General features: G+C 43.6%; 1 protein-coding gene across 1 annotated transcript; it reads left to right on the top strand.

The window, feature by feature from the left end:
- Positions 1 to 421: 421 nt before the first annotated feature.
- On the top strand, positions 422 to 14,699 carry tecpr1b (tectonin beta-propeller repeat containing 1b). The gene is made up of 26 exons (XM_015945723.3): positions 422 to 559; positions 716 to 809; positions 4,162 to 4,394; positions 4,524 to 4,706; positions 4,791 to 4,913; positions 5,013 to 5,135; positions 6,256 to 6,430; positions 6,516 to 6,616; positions 6,693 to 6,794; positions 9,418 to 9,545; positions 9,629 to 10,212; positions 10,289 to 10,404; positions 10,476 to 10,631; positions 10,726 to 10,875; positions 10,949 to 11,106; positions 11,251 to 11,378; positions 12,561 to 12,651; positions 12,743 to 12,839; positions 12,931 to 13,010; positions 13,092 to 13,148; positions 13,218 to 13,392; positions 13,480 to 13,615; positions 13,694 to 13,786; positions 13,862 to 13,968; positions 14,131 to 14,250; positions 14,448 to 14,699. Exons 3-26 carry the CDS (start codon positions 4,170 to 4,172, stop codon positions 14,574 to 14,576), a joined length of 3,537 nt encoding a protein of 1,178 aa, XP_015801209.3. The 5' UTR covers positions 422 to 559; positions 716 to 809; positions 4,162 to 4,169; the 3' UTR covers positions 14,577 to 14,699.
- The last annotated feature ends 5,569 nt before the right edge of the window (positions 14,700 to 20,268 follow it).

The following is a 20,268-nucleotide window of genomic DNA, read 5'->3' as shown; positions in this document are numbered from 1 at the left end:
GCCAGCCTTTAGCAGGTGTCTATTTCATGAGCGCTGAACTTGTAACATTCTGCTGCAGCACAAGTGGTTTAAAATATGTCCTAGACCTTGTCCCAGTACACAGCAAACCCGAGACAACCCCTGTCTGGGAAGGAGCTGTCCAGAAAAATAACGCAACAATGCAGTCCTGCGCAGATCTATTTTTTACATTCCATAATCCAGCACTGACCATAAAGTCACTTAAAGTTTTGTTTCTTTGGTGTTATTAACTCTAACCGAACAAGTAACTCCAACCTTGGGTTTAAATAATTTATCCGCCGCTGAATAAATTATTGAAATCTGTTTGGAAGGGATTAAAAAAAACACCGGGGCCATCTGATTTAGACCAATGAGAGACCGAGATCCAGCGCTCCTTTCGCGCCTCAGCCAATCAGAACCGCCTTTCCTCCATTTCCTGTTGTAGACTCGGAGTTGGACGGGCAGTCCTGTGCTCCAGAATATAATTTAAATACCGATGTGTGGGTGAATGACTGCTTTATTTTTCCTCCCTGCAGGTGTGGATCATGACTTCGCCGCATGTGTAAGTAAATATTTAGCGTTGTAACGATTTTCCAGGGTCACAGGCCTGATATAAACAGCATATCCCACTTATTGCGGCACATTTGAGTTTTTGTGCAGTAATGCAGCATAGCTGGAGGTAAACCCGCTAATGGCTCTGGTTCTGATGCTGTCCTAGAACGGGCCGGGGAGGTGGCAGGTATCGGCTGTTGCACCTGATGCCATGACGCGTCCATCCCCTTGACAACCGCGGATAGGATACAAATATTCAGGTAGGTATTTGACACGAACACCTGTGTTTGTGTGTGTGTGTGTGTGTGTGTGGGGGGGGGGGGGGGGGGGGGGGGGTCAGCAAAAATTAATCAAATAAATATTAATTTTAGTAAGGACACTAAAACTACCTATGTAAATTACACAGCTCCACATACTTTCGCCCTGTTTAACTAGTTTAGCTTGAATGTTTGGCTGTAATAAAATACGTAAACATTTCTTATAAAAGCAACAAAAAAGGCTTCAATGTAAATGAATAAAGGCTAGCTTTAGCGTAGTGGCTGTCTAGTGTCGGATTAGTGTCCGTCAATAAAACACGTTTCAAGCTAACCGGAACAAAATAAAAGCAGTACTTCCGGTCAGAAATTTCAAACTTAAGTCAACTTCCACTTTTTCTTTTCAAGTTAAAATCAGCTTGACTAATTCGGAAACTATTAAAATCGATATTACACATTTAATAATGTGCTAAGACATACTGCACATTATGCTTCTGGCTTAATTCACATAACTAGTATTTATATTTTAAAAGGAAGTTAAATCTTTCAAATGGTTAATGGCTAATCTTTGAAAGCACACAGATGCAGAAAATAGAACACAGAAATACCACACATAAACATATTTGAAAAACAGGAGTACGTGGGGGAAAAAGTGTTACTGTTTAAATTTATTTTGAGTCTTTTTTTTTCACTTGAGAATAAAAAACATAACAATGAGGTAACCTTTAAATTGGCATCCAGTTCTGACACAAGTTGGCTTAAACTTGACAAATTGAACTTTGTGCATTTTGTAGTTGAACCATTTTATTAGATATGAATGTGAAATTCTCAGGATTTTTGTTTTACTGGAAAAAACTGAAAGCTTCTCAGTCAAGTGGATCATTTTAGAATACCTTTACTCAAAGACACCCAGTAGAATATTCTTTTCTTGACAGCTAACTCAATTTAAATGATTTATCCTTCATAAAAAGTCAACTTTTTGATTCATGATTAAATAAATTTATTAATAAATAGAGATTATTACCTCATCGCACTGAAATCACAGATTGGTTGACTGGTAAGAATTTAATTTCCTCTGGAAAAAAAAGCTAATAAACTATTTTATAAAATAATCGGAATATTTTCTTAAGTTAGGGTTAGATGTTACAGGAAAAAGTAATTAAACCTGTCACTGTAGATGTAAAAGAACTCTTTAAAAGGCTGAAAATAGTTAATTGTCCTCAAATCTTGGTTAAATGTCCATAAATGATCACTGGATATAAAAAAAACTAATTTTATGATATTTGGAAATAAAAATGTAAAAGATGGGGACTTTAAATCAACTATTTCAAATACTGAAATTGAAAGTGTCTGAAACAAAATTAATTGGTGTTGTGATTGACTCTAAGTTATCTTGGGAACATTATTTAAATAGGAAAAATCTCTGCATTTGTGGGAATATTATATAAAGTAAAGAACTTGCTAAACTCTAAGGCTAAAGTTTTATTTATTGTTCACTAATTCAACCTTACATGTCATATTGTATAGAAATATGGGGGTTTTTTGCAAAGAGGGAGAGTAATTATGAGTTAAGAGGTGTATGTATGTTTATGGTACAGAAAACTAAGAGATGTATCTTTATAATGGGAGTTACATTCTGGAATGAGGCTAAAATAGAATTTAAATTAGGAAATACGCTTTCAGTTTTTAAAATACTTTTTGATTACTATTAATTCGAAGTTGGTGGATGTGTTTGTGTTTATAAATTTTGTTATTGTCACATTGAGGGAATTAAAAATTGATTAAGTAAGGAGGTTAGGCAATATTATAAGCTTTTGCTTCTGCCTAAATCTGTTCAGTCATGAAATGTTCAAAGTTAATGTGATTGTATCAGAAATGTGTAGATAGTAAAATAGATACGATATGCAAGTATGTGAATATGTATGTTTGTGGAGCTACGAAATATATGGATTTATATGTATGATATGTTACTGTCTACATGAATTAATTTTGATGATGGTGACTGAATAAAATTGATCAGTCACTGTGTTACATTACAGGGATTATTTTGACCATTTTAAAGAGCAAAAGTTATTTATTGCAGATAGCTCCAAGAACAGCCTCAGTTCAGAGAAACAGGAGGATTGCAGCTAAAGGTCCAGAATCCTCTGAGGTCATTTCATGGGTGTCTTTCCTAAATCCAGCTAACAGATGAGTTTCAGCAGCATCACAGTGACTTTTGTGTCATGGACAGTCAGCAAAAGCAAAAGGGAAGACAGAAATGGTAGAACTGTTTGATCAGAGGCTGTAAAAATGCGTAAGTTAGTATAAACGATTCTTTGGTGTTTCCTCACCTGGACGAAGGGTCAGAGAGCTTCTAAAGAGCAGACTGGACATGAATGAGCTGGGGTGTTTCTCAATGTCAAGGCACCTGGCCTTGCGAGGCGATGTCTTGCGTACGAGGACACTGTCCTTCCTTGGTCAAAGAAAACGGTTAAATGGAACAAACTTGCATCACGTGACCGCGGCTTCCACGGCGGTCACATAACATCACGTGACACGGGAGATAATGTTATATTTTATACGTATTAGTTTCAACATAAATATATAACGAGCCTTTTACTTTTGAAATTGTGTATGTGTTTATTAAATTAAATATATAAGCGAGTTACTACCCGCTAGCCCCTGAAGCTGCAACTAAGCAACTAACCAACCATAGATAACTTCTTTGGATAAAAAAAACATTTTAAATTAGTTGACTTACTTTTAAACTCGAAATTTGTCTCCGAAGTAGCTTCTGGCTTCTGATCCGCCGTCCTTTTGAAAGTACTGCAGTGTATTCTGGGTAATTTTTGACCAAGGCTAGGCTACAAGACATCTCCGGTGTGTCCTCGCTCAGCTAGCTAAACGGCTAACAAACACACACCTTGATAGAACATGAACATTGGAACACGTCTTGGCGGCTCTCGTTGACGTATCTCCTAGGCAACCGGGGTGGGGCCAAGACATCAGGGCCAGGTTCCTTGGCATTGAGAAACACCCCTGGTTTGTTCAGCCTGAACTCAGCACTGCCGTCTAGAGGACATGTCGTCTAATAACCACAGCAAATATACAGAGAGTGAAAGGAGGGATATTGAGAAAGTTTAAAACAGATTGACTTATTTATGTTTGTAAAGTCAACATCAGTTGGTCCTAAGGGCCAGAATAGACTGCTGCCATCCTAAAATGACAGGGCTTGACATCAGTTTTACAGATTAGGTTGTTTATGTAGGATTCTCTGGTAGCGAGATGCTGGTGCAGAAAAGGGAGCTGAATGTTTCCATCTGTGAACAGCTTGAATCCTGAAAGTGTGAGACCAAAGTTATGTGTTTGTGTGAAGGGAGCATCATGCCCATCACGCTGCTGTGGTCCGTGGATGTGTACGGCAGAGTGTACAGCCTCTCCACGGCGGGTCAGCGCTGGGTTCGCGCTGACGACATGCTCCTAGAGCTGAAGCGCGTCACTTCGGGTAAAGGGCGCTGCTGGGGCATCGGCTGTGATCACCACGTTTACCTGTACATGATGCCCAGCGAGACCCCCATCCGCTACCGGGAGGAGACCTACGAGAACCAGGTCAGCACGGTCCTCCTGTCATGATCAGCATGGGTGTCTCAGCTGAATGAAGCTCTGATGGTGTGTGTGTGTGTGTGTGTGTGTGTGTGTGTGTGTGTGTGTGTGTGTGTGTGTGTGTGTGTGTGTCAGCGGTGGAACCCAGTCGACGGATTCACGGACGTCCTGTTGCCCACCGACCGCTGGCCCTGGAGCGACGTGACGGGATTGAATCCACAGCCGCTCCACAGCTTCCAGTTGCCCTCCAGGAGCTGGGAGTGGGAGGGAGACTGGTACGTGGATCAGAGCTGTGGAGGAGAGCCCAGCCAGACCGGGGTGAGACACATGAATCAATTTATTTACCTGTTTCTAGCTTCTTGTTAGATTCAGCGTAACAGTTTCACCTTTCTTCCTCTTTAGGGTTGGGAATATGCCGTGGATTTCCCTGCTAACTTCTCTCCCGACAAGAAGTGGAACTCCTGTGTCCGTCGTAGACGATGGATCCGCTACAGGAGATACACAGCGCAAGGCACTTGGGCGAAGGTTTACATTTACTCTTTTTGTTTATCTATGAAACACTTTCCATCATCGAGGAGCAAGTGTGAGAACATCTCCATCTGATAATGGGCCTGCTCTTCGCAGATCCCTTTGGACAATCCCAGGAAGCCGCCCCTGCCGCTCTGTGACATCAGCTGTGGTGGCTGGGAGCTGAGCGACCAGTCTGGGAGGTACCCGTACCTCTGGGGTGTGACCCAACAAGGACAGGTCAGGTGTAACCCGGTTGCCAGGTGATGGGTCCGGGGTTTTTGTTTTTTCAGTTTTTCCGCTTGTCTCTAATAAAGTGGCCGGAACGTCTTCGACGTTGCCGGTCACGTGGCCAAATCTAGGTCAATCAGGAAGTTAAATAGCTCACAGCCAGACGTGATCGGTAAGCGTAAGGAGACACAGGGAAAGGAGTTGCTGCAGGAGCCAACTACCGGTTGTCGGACGTATAAGAAGGAGTGCGGAGTTAGCTTTAGATTGACGGAAAAGGCCAGGTTTTCTTCATTGGATGGCGAGCTACCCACTAGAACCTAGACTGTAAGCCCAGAATCCCTGAGTTCCTGAACCAAGTCAGGCAGACTGAATCAATTCACTCCACCACTGTTGGGCTGGTAGGAGGCTCCTGTAGCCATCTTTAAGTCTCTGTTCCTCAGCAACTTCAACAGCGAGCCGCGATTACCCTGATCACATCCTTCACAATCCCCCCTCTCTCTCCCTCACGAACATTGAACTCACTCTTTAGGACCCATTCGCGGGTCCTCGGGTCCGCTGAAACTTGAAGTTGCCAACAATCATGTGTTACCCTATCTAATGGACAATGGATTGACGTATGATGATTTGTAATTTATTCTCTGTAAATTGTCAACTATTATTAGTTTATTATTATTTATTCAGTGTATGTATTGTTAAACAAGTGTCATAATATATTCTATATTGGTACCAACCTAACGGTCTATTCCATTTTGTCTCTGTGTTACTTACTCCTGTGGGCTGATCCTAGCTTCTGATCTGGGTTACATCTGGTCCTGATAATACAAGTCATCCCAAATTACTCCTACGCATGTTACACAGGACACTTGGTTCTGATAGCTCTAACTCCTGAGGCCGATTTATGTCCATCATAAAGACTTTTACTTCAGGAAACAAACCATTTGTTGCAGAGGTCAGTGTTAAGCTTTGACCACAAGAGGGCAGCATAGCTCCATGTAAAAGACACACCTGCTGAAGTTTTAATTGTTAAAAAAGAAAAATCTCAGTATCTTATTTAGCAGCAACGATACTCAACACGTCCTACTTTCAGTTAGCAGTTTCTAGATGATGCAATGAAATGATTGTCCTGCAGGTGTGGTTCAGAGAGGGAATCCACCCACGTGTTCCAGAGGGCAGCAGCTGGGAGGAGGTGGAGGTGCCCAAAGAGGTGGCTCAGTTATCAGCTGGCCCTGGGGACCTCCTGTGGGTTTTACTGTGGGATGGGAATCTGTTGGTTCGTACTGGTCTCAGCCTGGACAGCCCAACTGGTCAGTACTCGTAGTACTAAAACTCATCAGCACAAAAACTAGTTGAGACTTTTTAAAATGATCAAGCATTGTCTCCCTTCGACAGGCACCACCTGGGTGGAGGTGGACTCCCCCTCAAAGGAAGTGGAAGCTCTCCATGTGTCTGTTGGAGTCAGCGTGGTCTGGGTGGTGACGAAGGACTACAAGGTGAACTACAGGCACAGATCCAAAGAGCTCTGCGCAGCTGCGATTCACTGCATCACCTGAATGTCTGTGTGTGCAGGTGTGGTTCAGACGTGGTGTAAACTCCCACAATCCCTGTGGCTCTGGCTGGATCAGCATTGGAGGGGAGATGATGATGGTGGACGTTGGACTTAATGACCAGGTTAAGAGAATTCTGTTTTTTACATGCAGAGAATTTGTGTTCAGCTCCGTATTACTGTGAGAGAGACTCTCTTCTAATAACAGAAATTCAACCCTAATGAAATCTGCAAAGAGAAATAAAAAACAAATCAGGTAGATAACAGTAAAAGATAGTAATAGATAACAGTAAAAGATAGTAATAGATAACAGTAAAAGATAGTAATAGATAACAGTAAAAGATAGTAATAGATAACAGTAAAAGATAGTAATAGATAACAGTAAAAGATAGTAATAGATAACAGTAAAAGATAGTAATAGATAACAGTAAAAGATAGTAATAGATGACAGTAAAAGATAGTAATAGATAAGAGTAATAGATAGATAACAGTAATAGATGGTAGGGATGAGCCGGATAAAGTATTGTTGACGAATACGAACATGAAACGAGTAAAACTTGTAAGTATCTGTAATCATGCTGAAGGAAAATCCTCATTGGGTAACTGACTGTCTTCACGCTCTGTGATTGGCCAGTAACATAGAGCGCCCGCCCCTCCCTACACACAAAACTGCAGCCGGCCGGGAGCTCAGTCCGTCCAGTTCATCCACGCACACACACAAACCGTAATGGATCTCGCTGTGATTGCTTCACTGTTGCTCACGTTTCTTCAGTTTTCCCTAGGTTTTCTTCAGCTCGCCTCTTTTACGGTTGAATATTTAAAGTTACTTTTTTCGTAACTTACATGGTGCTTTTGACAAGACAGAGCTGACGTGCTGCATCAGTCACTAACTCCGCTCCGGTCGGGTTTTTTATTTTTTTTTAACTCCCTCTCTCTCCCTCTATCTCTCTCACACACACACACACACACACACACACACACACACACACACACACACACACACACACACACACACACACACACACACACACCTTAATCAACATTGTTTTGTTTATCTTTGTGTGGGAAAATGTCAAGAACGTTAAGAAAAAAATCTGTTTAATCAAATTAAAATAAAAATATACATAAAGTTGTGTCTGCTTCTAGTATTTCATATTTCCTAGTTCCTACTGCAGGAGTTCAGATCATGGTTCAGATGCATTAATCCATGCACTCAAATATTAATGTTCTGATTTTATTGAAACACTTGTTCTGTAATAGTTCCTTTACTATTGTGATCAAAAATATTTAATCTCAATTCTGAGGCTGCTCTGTAAATAGTTTTCAAATAAACAATACACATATCAACTTCTGATCAATCCATATCAATTTCAGACTTAAAACAATATATTAATGTAAACCGCACCCACTTCCTGTTAAACCACGCCCACTTCCAGGTTATGCCACACCCATTCAGAGTACAGATACAGATACAGATAATTTAGTTGGTTGAACAGATACAAATACAGATAGTGGTGTACTCGCTCATCCCTAATAGATAGTAATAGATGGATAACAGTAATAGAAAGATAAAAGTAATAGATAGATAACAGTAATAGATAGTAATAGATAACAGTAATATATAGTAATAGAAAGATAACAGTAATATATAGATTACAGTAATAGATAGTAATACATAGGTAACAGTAATAGATAACAGTAATAGATAGTAATAGAAAGATAACCGGCTGACAAAACACATCTTTATTCTCATGGACTTCCTGCTTAAGCCTCCAAGCTTCCGTAGCAGCTCTTCTCTGCTTTTAGAGCAGTGCTGTCTTATGTGTTTAATAAAGTAAAAAAATTGTGTTTAATTAATTGATGTTTAATATTTTTTTAATTAATGTCTCAAAGGTGTATATATTTTATTATTCATTTTTAATTAATATTATAATTTAATGTGTCATTTATTTAGATTTTTATGTGATAAAATAAATGTTTGTCTTAGAATAAGATTCAGTCACAAGTGAAAAGCACAACTCTGCCACCTGCTGACATCAGTCAGTGTATGCAGTCTTACATTATGAACTCTGGAGAGTTATAGATGAATTAAGTTGGGGAACAGATTTTGTTTTTCATTAATTGAGCAGCCGTACTAGACACATATTTGTGGTTAAATATTTTCTGTTTTTAAATAGAAAAAGGATATTTTCCTGAAGTTTTGGAGAGAGAGAGAGAGAGAGCGCTTTGGCTCTGACTGCTTCACCTCTCTCTCAGATCTGGTTTCAGGAGGTAGGAACTCTCCCCTCTCACTGCTGAAGACTGCTTGCTCTGCAGACTTATTCCTCACACCTCCTCCCCCGCGTGTCTCTCCCCCGTGCCCCCTCCAGTCGGCAACACGAGCGCAGCCAGCCGCTGCAGCCGTGTCCCAGCCCCAGCCTTATATATCCCTCCGACTGTATTGCCATTGGCCTGACATATGGGAGACTCCCTAAGTAGAATCTGGCCAAGCCGCCGCCGTCATCGTATCCTGTCGTATTGCTACTTTTCATATCTCAGGGTTGCAGTTGTGGGTACAGCTCGTGTGAGGAGCTACAGTATATGGCCATATAAAGTAACAGCTGCCTGCTTCCTGTCTGTGCCTCCGATTGGCCTCCAAAGAATCCATTTATGCAGGCAAAAGGTGCTTAAACAGCCCCAGAAATGAAGATTACATGAGCTCTGAATTAAAGCTGCAGCTGTTTTCATCAGATGTGATGTTTCTGACAGGTGTGGGCGGTTGGTGAAGACCGGGGCTTGTATTTCAGGATGGGGGTGACCCCGTCCGAGCCAAGCGGAAGCGGCTGGATACCTGTTTCTGCTCAGTGGGGCAGCAGCACTCAGGTTATCCCACCCAGGTCTGTTTAGAGAATAACCCAGAAGTTAACATCTGACAACATCGATCACTAATCCTCGTCTTTGTTGGTTTCATTTCTAAAAGAGACGACCATGAGTTCAGCAGCCAGCTGACTGAGGCCTCGCTAGGATCTGTACCATGCTGCACCGACTCGGATTCAGAGTTGGGTCAGATTGAGCCGCAGCGCAGTGCTACAGACACTCTGGTGCTGGAGGCAGAAGCTCCCTCTATAGTCCCCTTAGGAGGAGCCGACACACACGCACCTCCACCAGAGGCTCCCCCTGTCCCCAAGAAAGACACCCCCAAAGCCTTCATCCCCGCTAGCGACAGCTTCATCAACAGCCTGGTCTCTGACCGGGACAGAGCTCCCATGCAGCAAGCGTCCATCACTGAGATACCACAAGAAGATGTGGAGGAGCTACCAGGAGCTGCTGTCCTTCCAACCCCCCCAGCCGCAGGACACAATGTCCCCTGGATGAACGTGGACCTGGAGGGGACAGAAGCAGCACGGACCTCACAGGCAGCAGGGAGCTCCCTGGGAGATGATTTGGGGACTCTGGAGAGCTCCCAGCGAATTGGAGAAGAGGACGGACCGGTGTGGGCTTGGATCTCTGGTGGAGGATGTGACGTAGATGCATCTTCTCAAATCAGCTGGCTCAGTCCTACAGGTAGCTGATGTCCAAGGTGGTTCTAAGCGTCTCTTGTATCTGGGCACTTCAGATGTATTCTGTATTTGTTGGTCAGGTCCTCTCAGCAGCTCCTTGTCACTGACTCCAGTTCAGTCAGCAGCCTGGAGCAAACAGCCTCAAGAGCAGGAACGCAGACAGGAGATCAGCAAGAAACCTGTGGAGAGAAGCAACGTAAGACTTCTCATCTCCACTGAGAGTTCCTTTTTTATGTGGTCTCATCCTTCCTTTGGTCCTCTCGTCAGTCGGTGTGGGTGCGTAAAGGCACGCTACGGTGGTGGAGAGACTGGAAACCCCAGCGCTGGGTGGACGTGGGCGTTGCTCTGGAGCAGTCCACCAAGTCTGACGGCAGGAAGGACAGCATCTTCTTTGTGTATTACACACAATACGACGAGAAGAAGGTAGCTTCTCTAGACTCTCAGTTTAGGCTGTTTTGTGTTTGGTAACGTTGGCTAGCTGAGACGAACCGTGTCTTCTCTGATGTCTTTCTCTCAGTACCTCCACATGTTCATCAGTGAGGTAACAGTGCTGGTGCCGGTTCAGCGGGACTGCCACTACACGTTCGCAGTGTACACGGCTGAGAGGACCAGACAGAGATGGCCTCTGGTTTTAGCAGCAGCAACGGAGAAGGACATGAGCGACTGGGTAACACCTGTCTTCGTCTTATAGCGGTCAAACAGCATCAAAAACTCATCCTTCTGCCTTCTTTTCTGTCCAGCTGAGCCTGTTGTGTGACTGTTGCTGTGAGTGCCGAGGCATCAGCGACGCCCCGTCCAAACAGGCCCTATGGTCCACCACTTCAAAGGGAGACATCCTGGTCCACGAGCCATCCGTGTCTCTGGAGACTCCTGCACACACTCTGACCTGTGACCTCATGTGAGACTGAAACCAGGGGAGATTTGTTCTTCTGCTTTGCATTGCCTTTAATTCTCTTGCCTCACAGTCTTGTTGCTAACGCCTAGCATAACATCTTTCACGCTGACTGCTAACGCCGGGTGCTTCCGCTGTGCGATGCTGCAGGTTCTGGCGCCAGGTCCCTGGCCACCTGCGCCGTGTAGAGTCTAACAGTCTGGGGCTGGTGTGGGGCGTCGGGTGGGACGGCACCGCCTGGGTCTACAGCGGGAACTTTGGGCGAGAGCCCAGTGCGGGTAACACACACGTTCCCCTGCAGCTTTATCACCTCTCCACTAAAACACTAAAATGACTGTTTGGACAGCTTGTTTAATCATCTAGCTGAGAATCCATAACTGTATGGAGCTAGAATTGGGACAGTATTACATGTAACTTGTAACATTTTGTAACTGTAACTTTCGTTTTGTAGCATGTAATTCTCATTTTGTAACGTAACTTTTCTTTTGTAACATGTAACTTTAATTTTTAGCACATAATTCTCATTTTGTAACATATATTTTTGTTTTGTAACATGTAATTTTCAGTACGCAACATTAAACTTTCATTTTGTAACTTGTGGGGGGAAAAAATCAGTGTACAAGTTTCAAGTCACAACTCTAAAAACACACATTTACAGAACTCAAGTCTGCAGTTGCAAAACTTAAATTTACCCGTTATGAAAAGCCTTTTTCTGACCAGCCAATCATTACTCTTAGATTAATTTCCAATCATGGCAAGAGGGCAGAGGTCTGTTGTACTGTTCACAACCAAGCTTGCTTACGTGCTCACTCTTTACTAGTAGATGGTGGTAATTTGTTAGAGAAAGTAAACGGATGTAAATAAAGAACTTACATTTTGAACTGTAGTAGGATTTCATATATGAGACACATGATTGGCTGATAAGTCAAAGCCTGTCATTGGTTCTTTGGGAAGGAAGCTAGATTTGGGACAAAATGTTTTGTACACAGACTTGAGTTTTGTAACTGTAGACTGCGACGTGTGTTTTGAGAGTTGCGATTTGCAACTGTACAAAGATTTCTTTCTGCAAGTTACAAAAAGAAAGTTAAACGTTATGTACCAAAAGTTACATGTTACATAACAAGAATTTCATGCTACAAAACCAGTTACGTGTTACAAAACGAATGTTACGTATTAAAATGAGAATTATGTGTTACTAAACGTCAATTACACGCTTAAAAATCAAAGTTACAGTTACAGAACGTGTTACGATTACAAAATTTGGTACAAGTTAAATGTAATGTTGTCCCAGTCCTAGCTCCATATAGCTGTTGCTACCTTTGTGTTTTTATTAGAAAAGCATAAATCAGTTAACTGGTGTGTGTGTGTGTGTGTGTGTGTGTGTGTGTGTGTGTGTGTGTGTGTGTGTGTGTGTGTGTGTGTGTGTGTGTGTGCGTGCGTGTGCGTGTTCCCTGCTGCAGACGGCCTACAGCTGCAGCAGCAGACAGATGTCAGGAGTATCCACGTATACGAGAATCAGAGATGGAACCCCATGACCGGATATACCGACAAGTCGGACCTTTTTGTTTCTCCCAGATTCAAAATGATTTAGAAGTGCATCTTGTTTCCAGCTGTTTATTGATTTGTGTTCTTATGACTCCAGAGGGCTCCCCACTGACCGTCCCATGTGGAGTGATGAGAGCGGGTTGAAGGAGTGCACCAAAGGCAACACACAGCCACCCTCCCCTCAGTGGTCCTGGGTAAGGGGAAGGATGCTGATGTCGTTGAAACTGGTGTTTTGATTTCTTTCATGGTTTTTAGAGGATTACAGTTGAAGTTTTACTGTCGAAGGTGTCAGAGTGGACCGTGGATTACAACGTTCCCGGAGGCACGGACACAGAAGGCTGGCAGTATGCCGCAGACTTTCCCACGTATGGAATGTCTCTTTTATCACAGAAACATCCGTAAATGTTAAAGCTGGGTTGTTGATCCGAATCGTTTCCATCCTGCAGGACGTTTCACGGACACAAAACGATGAAGGACTTCGTTAGGCGCAGGAGATGGGCCAGGTGAACACACGTGTGTAGGTGGGGACTCCCGTTCAGCAGCAGCTTAATACTAATGAGTTCTTCACACAGGAAGTGTAGGGTAGCGGTGAGAGGACCGTGGACCGTGGTGCAGCCCATCCGTCTGAGTGACGTCTCCCTGATGCCGTGTCTGGCTCAGAGCAGGATGGATCAGGTCCCCGTCTGGGCCCTCAGTGATAAGGGAGACGTCTTGTGCCGGTTGGGAGTTACTCCACAAAATCCAGCGGTGAGGAATGTTCTGGAAATCTTTTTGTTGATTTGTAGACCGTAATCATCCCGGTAGAGACACTGATCCTTGGTGATTCTGTCACAGGGCAGCTCCTGGCTGCACGTGGGCACAGATCAGCCCTTCAAGTCCATCTCCATAGGAGGAGCCAATCAGGTGTGGGCCATCGCCAAGGATGGAGCCGTGTTCTACAGGGGATCAGTGTCTCCACAGAACCCCGCAGGTCAGTCCAACACATGACCTAACCTATAAAGAGAGAATACAACTTCATGTTGAGTCAGGGACTCTGTTCCCTCTGCAGGAGAATGTTGGTACCACATCCCCTCTCCTCCGAGACAGACCCTCAGACAGCTCTCTGTAGGGAGGACGTCTGTCTTCGCTGTAGATGAGAACAGTGAGTCCTGTTAGATCTCACCTCCTATTTGAGGTGAGAGAATCCTGATTTAACGTCGACTCTGATGTCCTCCAGGTAACCTGTGGTTCAGACAGGGCCTCACACCCAGCTATCCTCAAGGCTCCAGCTGGGAGCTCATCTCCAACAACACCACCAAGGTCTCTGTTGGACCGCTGGACCAGGTCAGTGTCACTGCAGCCACCAGGGGACCGGAGGTGGGGGTTGATCACTTACCCAGGGCGTGATGAGGAGTTTAGCATCAATGAGCAGATTCCTCCACCCTGGCTCGGTCTGTGGAAGAGCGGTGGAGCTAGGACGTGTAACAGGAGTTTTATCACCTACAGGTCTGGATCATCGCAGACAGTGTTCCTGGTTTTCCTACGGAGATCCCTGGAGTGGTTTGTCACAGACTGGGAGTTGGACCAATGCAACCTAAAGGCCTGTCCTGGGACTACGGGATAGGGGTGAGTCATTTATCCCACCACCTCATCTATTTTCCCGCTCTCCTTCCTTCCATGGAGGGCAGTATTCCATTTAGAAGGGTTCAGTTTTTACATTCGGCTGCAGAAATGGAATGCCATGTCCGTCCACCTGCGTCTCCTTTACCTATTTAGGACAAACTGTTTGCTTCACCTTTTTCTCCGTCGCATCTGAATTCCAGGGAGGATGGGAGAACATCAGCGTAAGGGGGAACTCAGCCGAGCCTCCGCGGGGCCCCCACCCCCTTCCTCCTGCTGGCCCCTCACGCAGCCCGGCCCCCCAAGTCAACGGGAGTGCTGTGTGCGTGTAAACCCCCCCCCCCCCTGTTTGTGCCTGGATCTTAGACAGCTCCCTCATCTCCTTCCCGTAAAGGGACCGCACAATCCCACAGCTGACATTAACCTGTGTTCTGATCCGACCCGGTCCATGGATGATTGTTACAACTCGGCTCGTTGCACAAGCAGGAATTATTTCAGCATTTGAAGACAAAGAAGTGAACAAAAGGGTTGTTCTTTGGGACAAGTATTGCAAAGACACAGGAGTGTGCATGTGTTTGATGTTTTTGGCTGCTGGTGATCTCAGAAGAAGCAATAGCTTTTATGCATTTTTAAACGAAGGGCTAAAGTCTGGTCCTAAACGTGAAAGACACACTCTCTGTAGCCTAACATGGATTATTTTATAAGGTTTTGTTTGATCCATTTGTCTAAAGTTTGTTTTCAGTGAGTCATGTATTCGTTCTGCATTTGCTGAAGTTTGTTCTGATTTTATTTTCTTCTCTCTGTTGTTTGTGATGGAGTGTATTAGGCCACATGACCAAAACAATACCTTTATGAAAACCTTTTAACAAAAGAAATGTCTGAAATCTTCACACACCACCATCAGATCAGGCCTCTACCCTACTGTAATAAATTACTCGTTGGTATTGCTCTCAAACTCTTACGACAGGGACTGTTGTTGCCGCAGCAACACCTGAGTGGCTCCACAAAAGGATGCACATTCAGGCTAAAAAGGCTATGAAATGTGGAAAAAAAGGCAAGAAAGGAAATAAAGCTTCCAATGTCAATAAATGACTCCAACACTGTGGGATGTGTTCGCTTTTTAATGCAGCACACTCGTTTCTGATGCACTAAAAATAACCAACTAAACCGCAAAATAACATTTTTTGCTTATAAACTGTATAATTAGTCTTTACAAATGGAATCTTTCTGTTTCTGTGCATTGTTGACATGTTTGTGTAAACTTGATTAAATCTATAATCTAGGTCTAAAAACGTCTTAGTGCTGCCCCCTGTGGGTTGAACAGTGGCTACTGCATTTTAAATTTGTGATTGACTGGGGCTGGAACAATTTCACTTCATCAGTACAGTCACCTCCCCCTCCCTCCCGGGATGGAAATTCCCCACACTTGGTCATGCCACCCCTGCCTCCTGGAACGCCCACTTTCCAAATCTTGACTAGGGGTGGAGTAACGTTTTCTGATGGTGTGCAGTCCCTTTTTAAAGGTGTACTAGAATGGTTTTTATGTAAAAGTGGTAGACTTAACCCTAACCAGGGGTGGAAATTAGCACCCGCCACCTGCCAAATGCGGGTAAATTCATGAAGCGGCGGGTCTCAAATATGAAGATAAAGCAGCGTTGTTTATACAGCTGACCTGACGGGGGCAGCAACGCGCCCATGTTGCCGTTAGTCTGCCACGTTAGCAACGTAGCTTTACGTTCCTGCTGTTCAGCGGGTGGCAGAAACCAAAAATGATTCTTAAGAGGAGTCAAAGGATGAGCCAAATGATTAACTATGGTTTTAATGAGAAATGGGAGACAACAACAAGGTATGCGAGTGACTCGATCTGAATAAAAGCAGCGCTGGTTGTAACGAGCAGAGCGCGTCGGGCACAAGCTTGTAATGCGCCTTTTGGGCGGTGCGGAGCAGTGGGGAAAACAAAGCAGGGGTCTGCTTCATTTACAACTGAAACTTCTTTTTATTTTCTAACGACCCACAGAATCAACTCGACCCTCTGGAGTTTATGTTCCAATGTGATGATGGCTTTAATAATAAGGGCTGGGCAAAAAAAATTAAAATAATGAATCAACTATAATGTTCCTTACAAGAGAATTACACGTTATTTAGGATTAGACAGCTCTGTTAGTTGAAAGTGAGTTAAATAAGCTGCTCACTTAGAGATGAACTGTTAAAGTTTATCTAATAAAAAAACTCATAATGCTTCAGGTTGCTAGTAGTGTGTTAAAAGTCTGCAACAAGGTACCTAAAATGTACCAGTATTTTCCTGTACAGTACTACTGTAGTATCACTACATGTTATTACATTTAGTCAGATGATAACATTATAACATAGTTATAACATAACATGTTAGCTAACTCAATCTTAAACCACACAGTGTTCAGTAATGTTGCTGTTGCAATTAAAGTTCTGACAGTTCATGTGAAAATCATGAACACACAACACATTCAGTCATTCACACACTGGTGGGGATGAGCTACGATGTAGCCGCAGCTGCCTTGGGGTGCACTGACAGAGGCGAGGCTGCCGAGCACTGGTGCCACCGGTCCCTTCGACCACCACCAGCAGGCAAGGGGGTTAAGTGTCCTGCCCAAGGGCACAATGACAGTGACAAACTGAGCGGGGCTCAAACCTGCAACCTTCTGATTACGGGTCGAGCACTCAACTCCTGTGCCACCGTCACCCCAATGACATCATGTAATCTGTTTTTTTCTCCTTCATTGTGGATTAGATGAAAAGAAGTGAATAAACTGATGTGAACAGGAAGTAGGAGTAGTAGTAGTGTTGAGAGAAACTCCCTCGGAGCAGAGATAGAAGCCAGTAACCGAGGCAAAAGTTTTACGCAAAAAAATGTGGCTGGTAAGATGTTTGAGTGGCTGCTAGAGAAAATTTTAAATTTCCACGCCTGACCCCAACCTTTCAATATAGTGTAGGAAACATGTTTTTATTTATTTTTTTACTTACTTACTTTCTGCATTAGTCAATAGCATTAGCAGTGCTTTAAGTGGAAAAAAAAGAAGTGCCAGTACTGATGGTGCTGTATGCGCGGTGGGCCTCATGGCGGTGATGTACCTTTTGCGCAAAAAGCGGCCCCTCATGAAGCATGTCCAGCATATCGGGAGGGGCGGCACTGGATGCAGGGCCGGATTATCATTGCAGGGGCCCCTGGGCAAAGTTAACACGCGACCGTTCATGTCGGCTCATATCCTTTCATGCTTTCCGTCTTTTATTTGTGCCTGATGCATTTCGCTGCTGTGGAGCGGAGCGCATCACCTGTTTTGTCCTCCGGTGAATTCACCTCACCGGTGTGGCCCGCGGCGCACACTCCCGCTATTTTTGCGGTCAGTAGATCATTTTTAACTGCAGTTCAAAGGTAACTCATGAGGTGAAAAAATATGAAGCCAGGTGGCAGTTTTTCTTTCGGAATGAGAGGAGATGCAGGAAGATAATAAACAGACAGGACAGAAAAATAGTCAAATAAAAAAACTAACTCGTTTTTGTACCTGGTGGTTGCAAGAAACAGACATGTGAAAATAATAAGAAGTGAGGAACAGAATGATTCAATGTTTAGATCAGGCTGCAGGCGCATCAGTGAATTTGCAGCTGCTGCGCAGGGGTAGGGGGGTTGAGGGCTGAAGCAGCTGGGGAACAGTAAAGATGCAGAAACTACCATTGTTAAAAGAAATGTGCGTTAACTTAGAAAATGTGGGCACATTTTTGATTACTTGTCAACTTGTTTCTCCAACGTTAAGACTGCTGCACAAAAAATAAAATAAAAAAAGACTGCTGCTGGCGTGGGCCCCCTTGTGGCTGTGGGCCCCTGGGCAATTTTCACTTAAGAAGTGGAGGGGACGGGGGGTGGGGAGTGTACCTTTACAGAATGTTCTAATGGGAAACAGGCTTCAACACAAACAGCTGTTTTCCGCTTGGTCCTAGAGCTCAATCAGTGTCAATTTAATATAGTGTAATATTGATTTTGGATGGTAAAAAGTGCAGGGGTCAAAACTTGACTTTGGAAAAAGTGGGGGGACATGTCCCCCCCCCCAAGAAAATTACGTCCATGCCCCTGGGCCTGTGCCCAGTTTGCCCATATCATAATCCGGCCTTGACTGGATGGCTGATGTTTGAGGATGGACAAGTATTTTTGCAGAAATCTTGAAAATTCTGACTGATGACCAGAAAAACTACCGGTAAGCACCGTACCCTAGAAAGAAGTCCCGGTATGCTGAGGGGCCAAAATTAAAAGTGGCGGAACTGCATACCGTTTCCCACACAATACAGGCTAATGTCTCATCAAGGGGTAGGGAGGTGGGGTACACATAGGTAGCCACTAGATGGTGGTGTCTGATTAAAAAAAAAACTCCAGATTGTAGCTTTTAGTGAGTTATGACATGTTTCCCACATAATTTGATACTTATTTGCTTGTAAAATTTCCTAATTGAAATGACTACAAATCTGTCTTCTCCCCCCAGCGTAGCTGCTACTTCTCTCACGGCCAGATTTAAAATGGTTTCAGTGGTTCCTCCACAAACTTTTCCAGATGCGGCGGAGTTCGCTTTTCCTTGCATCTCTGGTTTGCTGTTGACAGAAATTTGGTGAGCCGAGCAGAGTCCTCTACATGTTTTTACAAAAAACATAGTCACTTTTGCCACCTGGTGAAAACGGGCATTTGCATAGCATCAAAATGTGTCTTCAAACTTCACGGGGAGATGTTGAACCCATGGCACATTTAAACCAGTGGGTCATCAGCCCATAGATTCCCCATTCATTTAGTAGATGGGCGTGACTTGGGAGCATTTTTCCACTATGCTACATCAGACGACCCAGGCCGCCTACTTTCATCAACAATGTGGGTTTTAAATCCTCGAACAGCCTAAAGCAAGATGATGACCCTTTAATGCTTCATTGTTCTTCAGCTGAAAAAGTACCCAGGCCACTTGAATTAGAAGTTCATTTGCATTTATTTTCATATTAAACAGTGTAATTATAAACATTTCATTCAATTACACTAAGCATGATCATTATGAAGTAAAAATATTTAAAATCTACAGGTTTAAAGGACAGAATGAATCCACGTCTGCTTTTCTGTGTTTAACTGCTTTTAGTAGACGACTGATATGTTCCTTTGATTTGAAACTCACCGTTAAAATGAAACCTCATACCTATAAGTAACATACATCATTTCCCCACTTACAAACAAAACTGAAAAAAAAAAACGCATTTATATACATTGGAACATTTTAACATTAAATTACAGTTTCAAATGTGCAAGATTAAGCAAATGTACACTGTAGTCAAATAAGAGATGTCCTTAAATAGACGCTCAAGTTTAACTGAAGTACAGGCTGCTGGTTTGAACGGGGAGGATGTCCGTGATGCAGCGTTGTCGCCTTAAAGGCAGAGTTCAGAGTGGGCTTCTGTGGAAAAGCCAGAAAATAAGATCTACCGGCTGAAGATGGTTCTTCAAACACCCTCGATTTAGAGAAACGGATGCTAAATGTGAGCGGATTGATGCGCTAATGGCTAGTCACAGTAGGGCTAAGGCTAACTGCTGTGAATTTTACAGAATCCAGTTATTCCAGCAGAAAGCTACAGCTAGCCGCCAACACTAACAGCCACAAAATATATCAGCCGACAGAAATACGAAGCGTAGGAAAACAGCTCCCACATATTGCTCTGAAATTTTTGAAATTTAGCTCTTCAATCCTGTAAGAATTAAACTTGTTTAAACTTGGGGTCATTAAAGCACTTCTTACGACAGGTAGGATATTAATCGTTCATAATTACTCAGCAGAAACCCACTGTTGAAGTTCTGAACCATCTCTCCAATGTTAGTGTCAGGTTAAGGGGTCAGGGGTCAGGCGGGGTGGGGGTCTACTACAGCTGATGGACATCAGTGATGAATATTGAAGGAAAAGCTCTTTGCAGTAACTGTAAAAGCTACAGTTTCATAGTTTATGATAGTAAACCAAGAACTCAGGATTCATT

Source organism: Nothobranchius furzeri, chromosome 12 (genome assembly GCF_043380555.1).
Source record: "Nothobranchius furzeri strain GRZ-AD chromosome 12, NfurGRZ-RIMD1, whole genome shotgun sequence".
NCBI classification, from domain to species: Eukaryota; Metazoa; Chordata; class Actinopteri; order Cyprinodontiformes; family Nothobranchiidae; genus Nothobranchius; species Nothobranchius furzeri.
The sequence above is the reverse complement of the archived record's forward strand: the minus strand, read 5'-3'. Positions and strand labels throughout refer to the sequence as shown.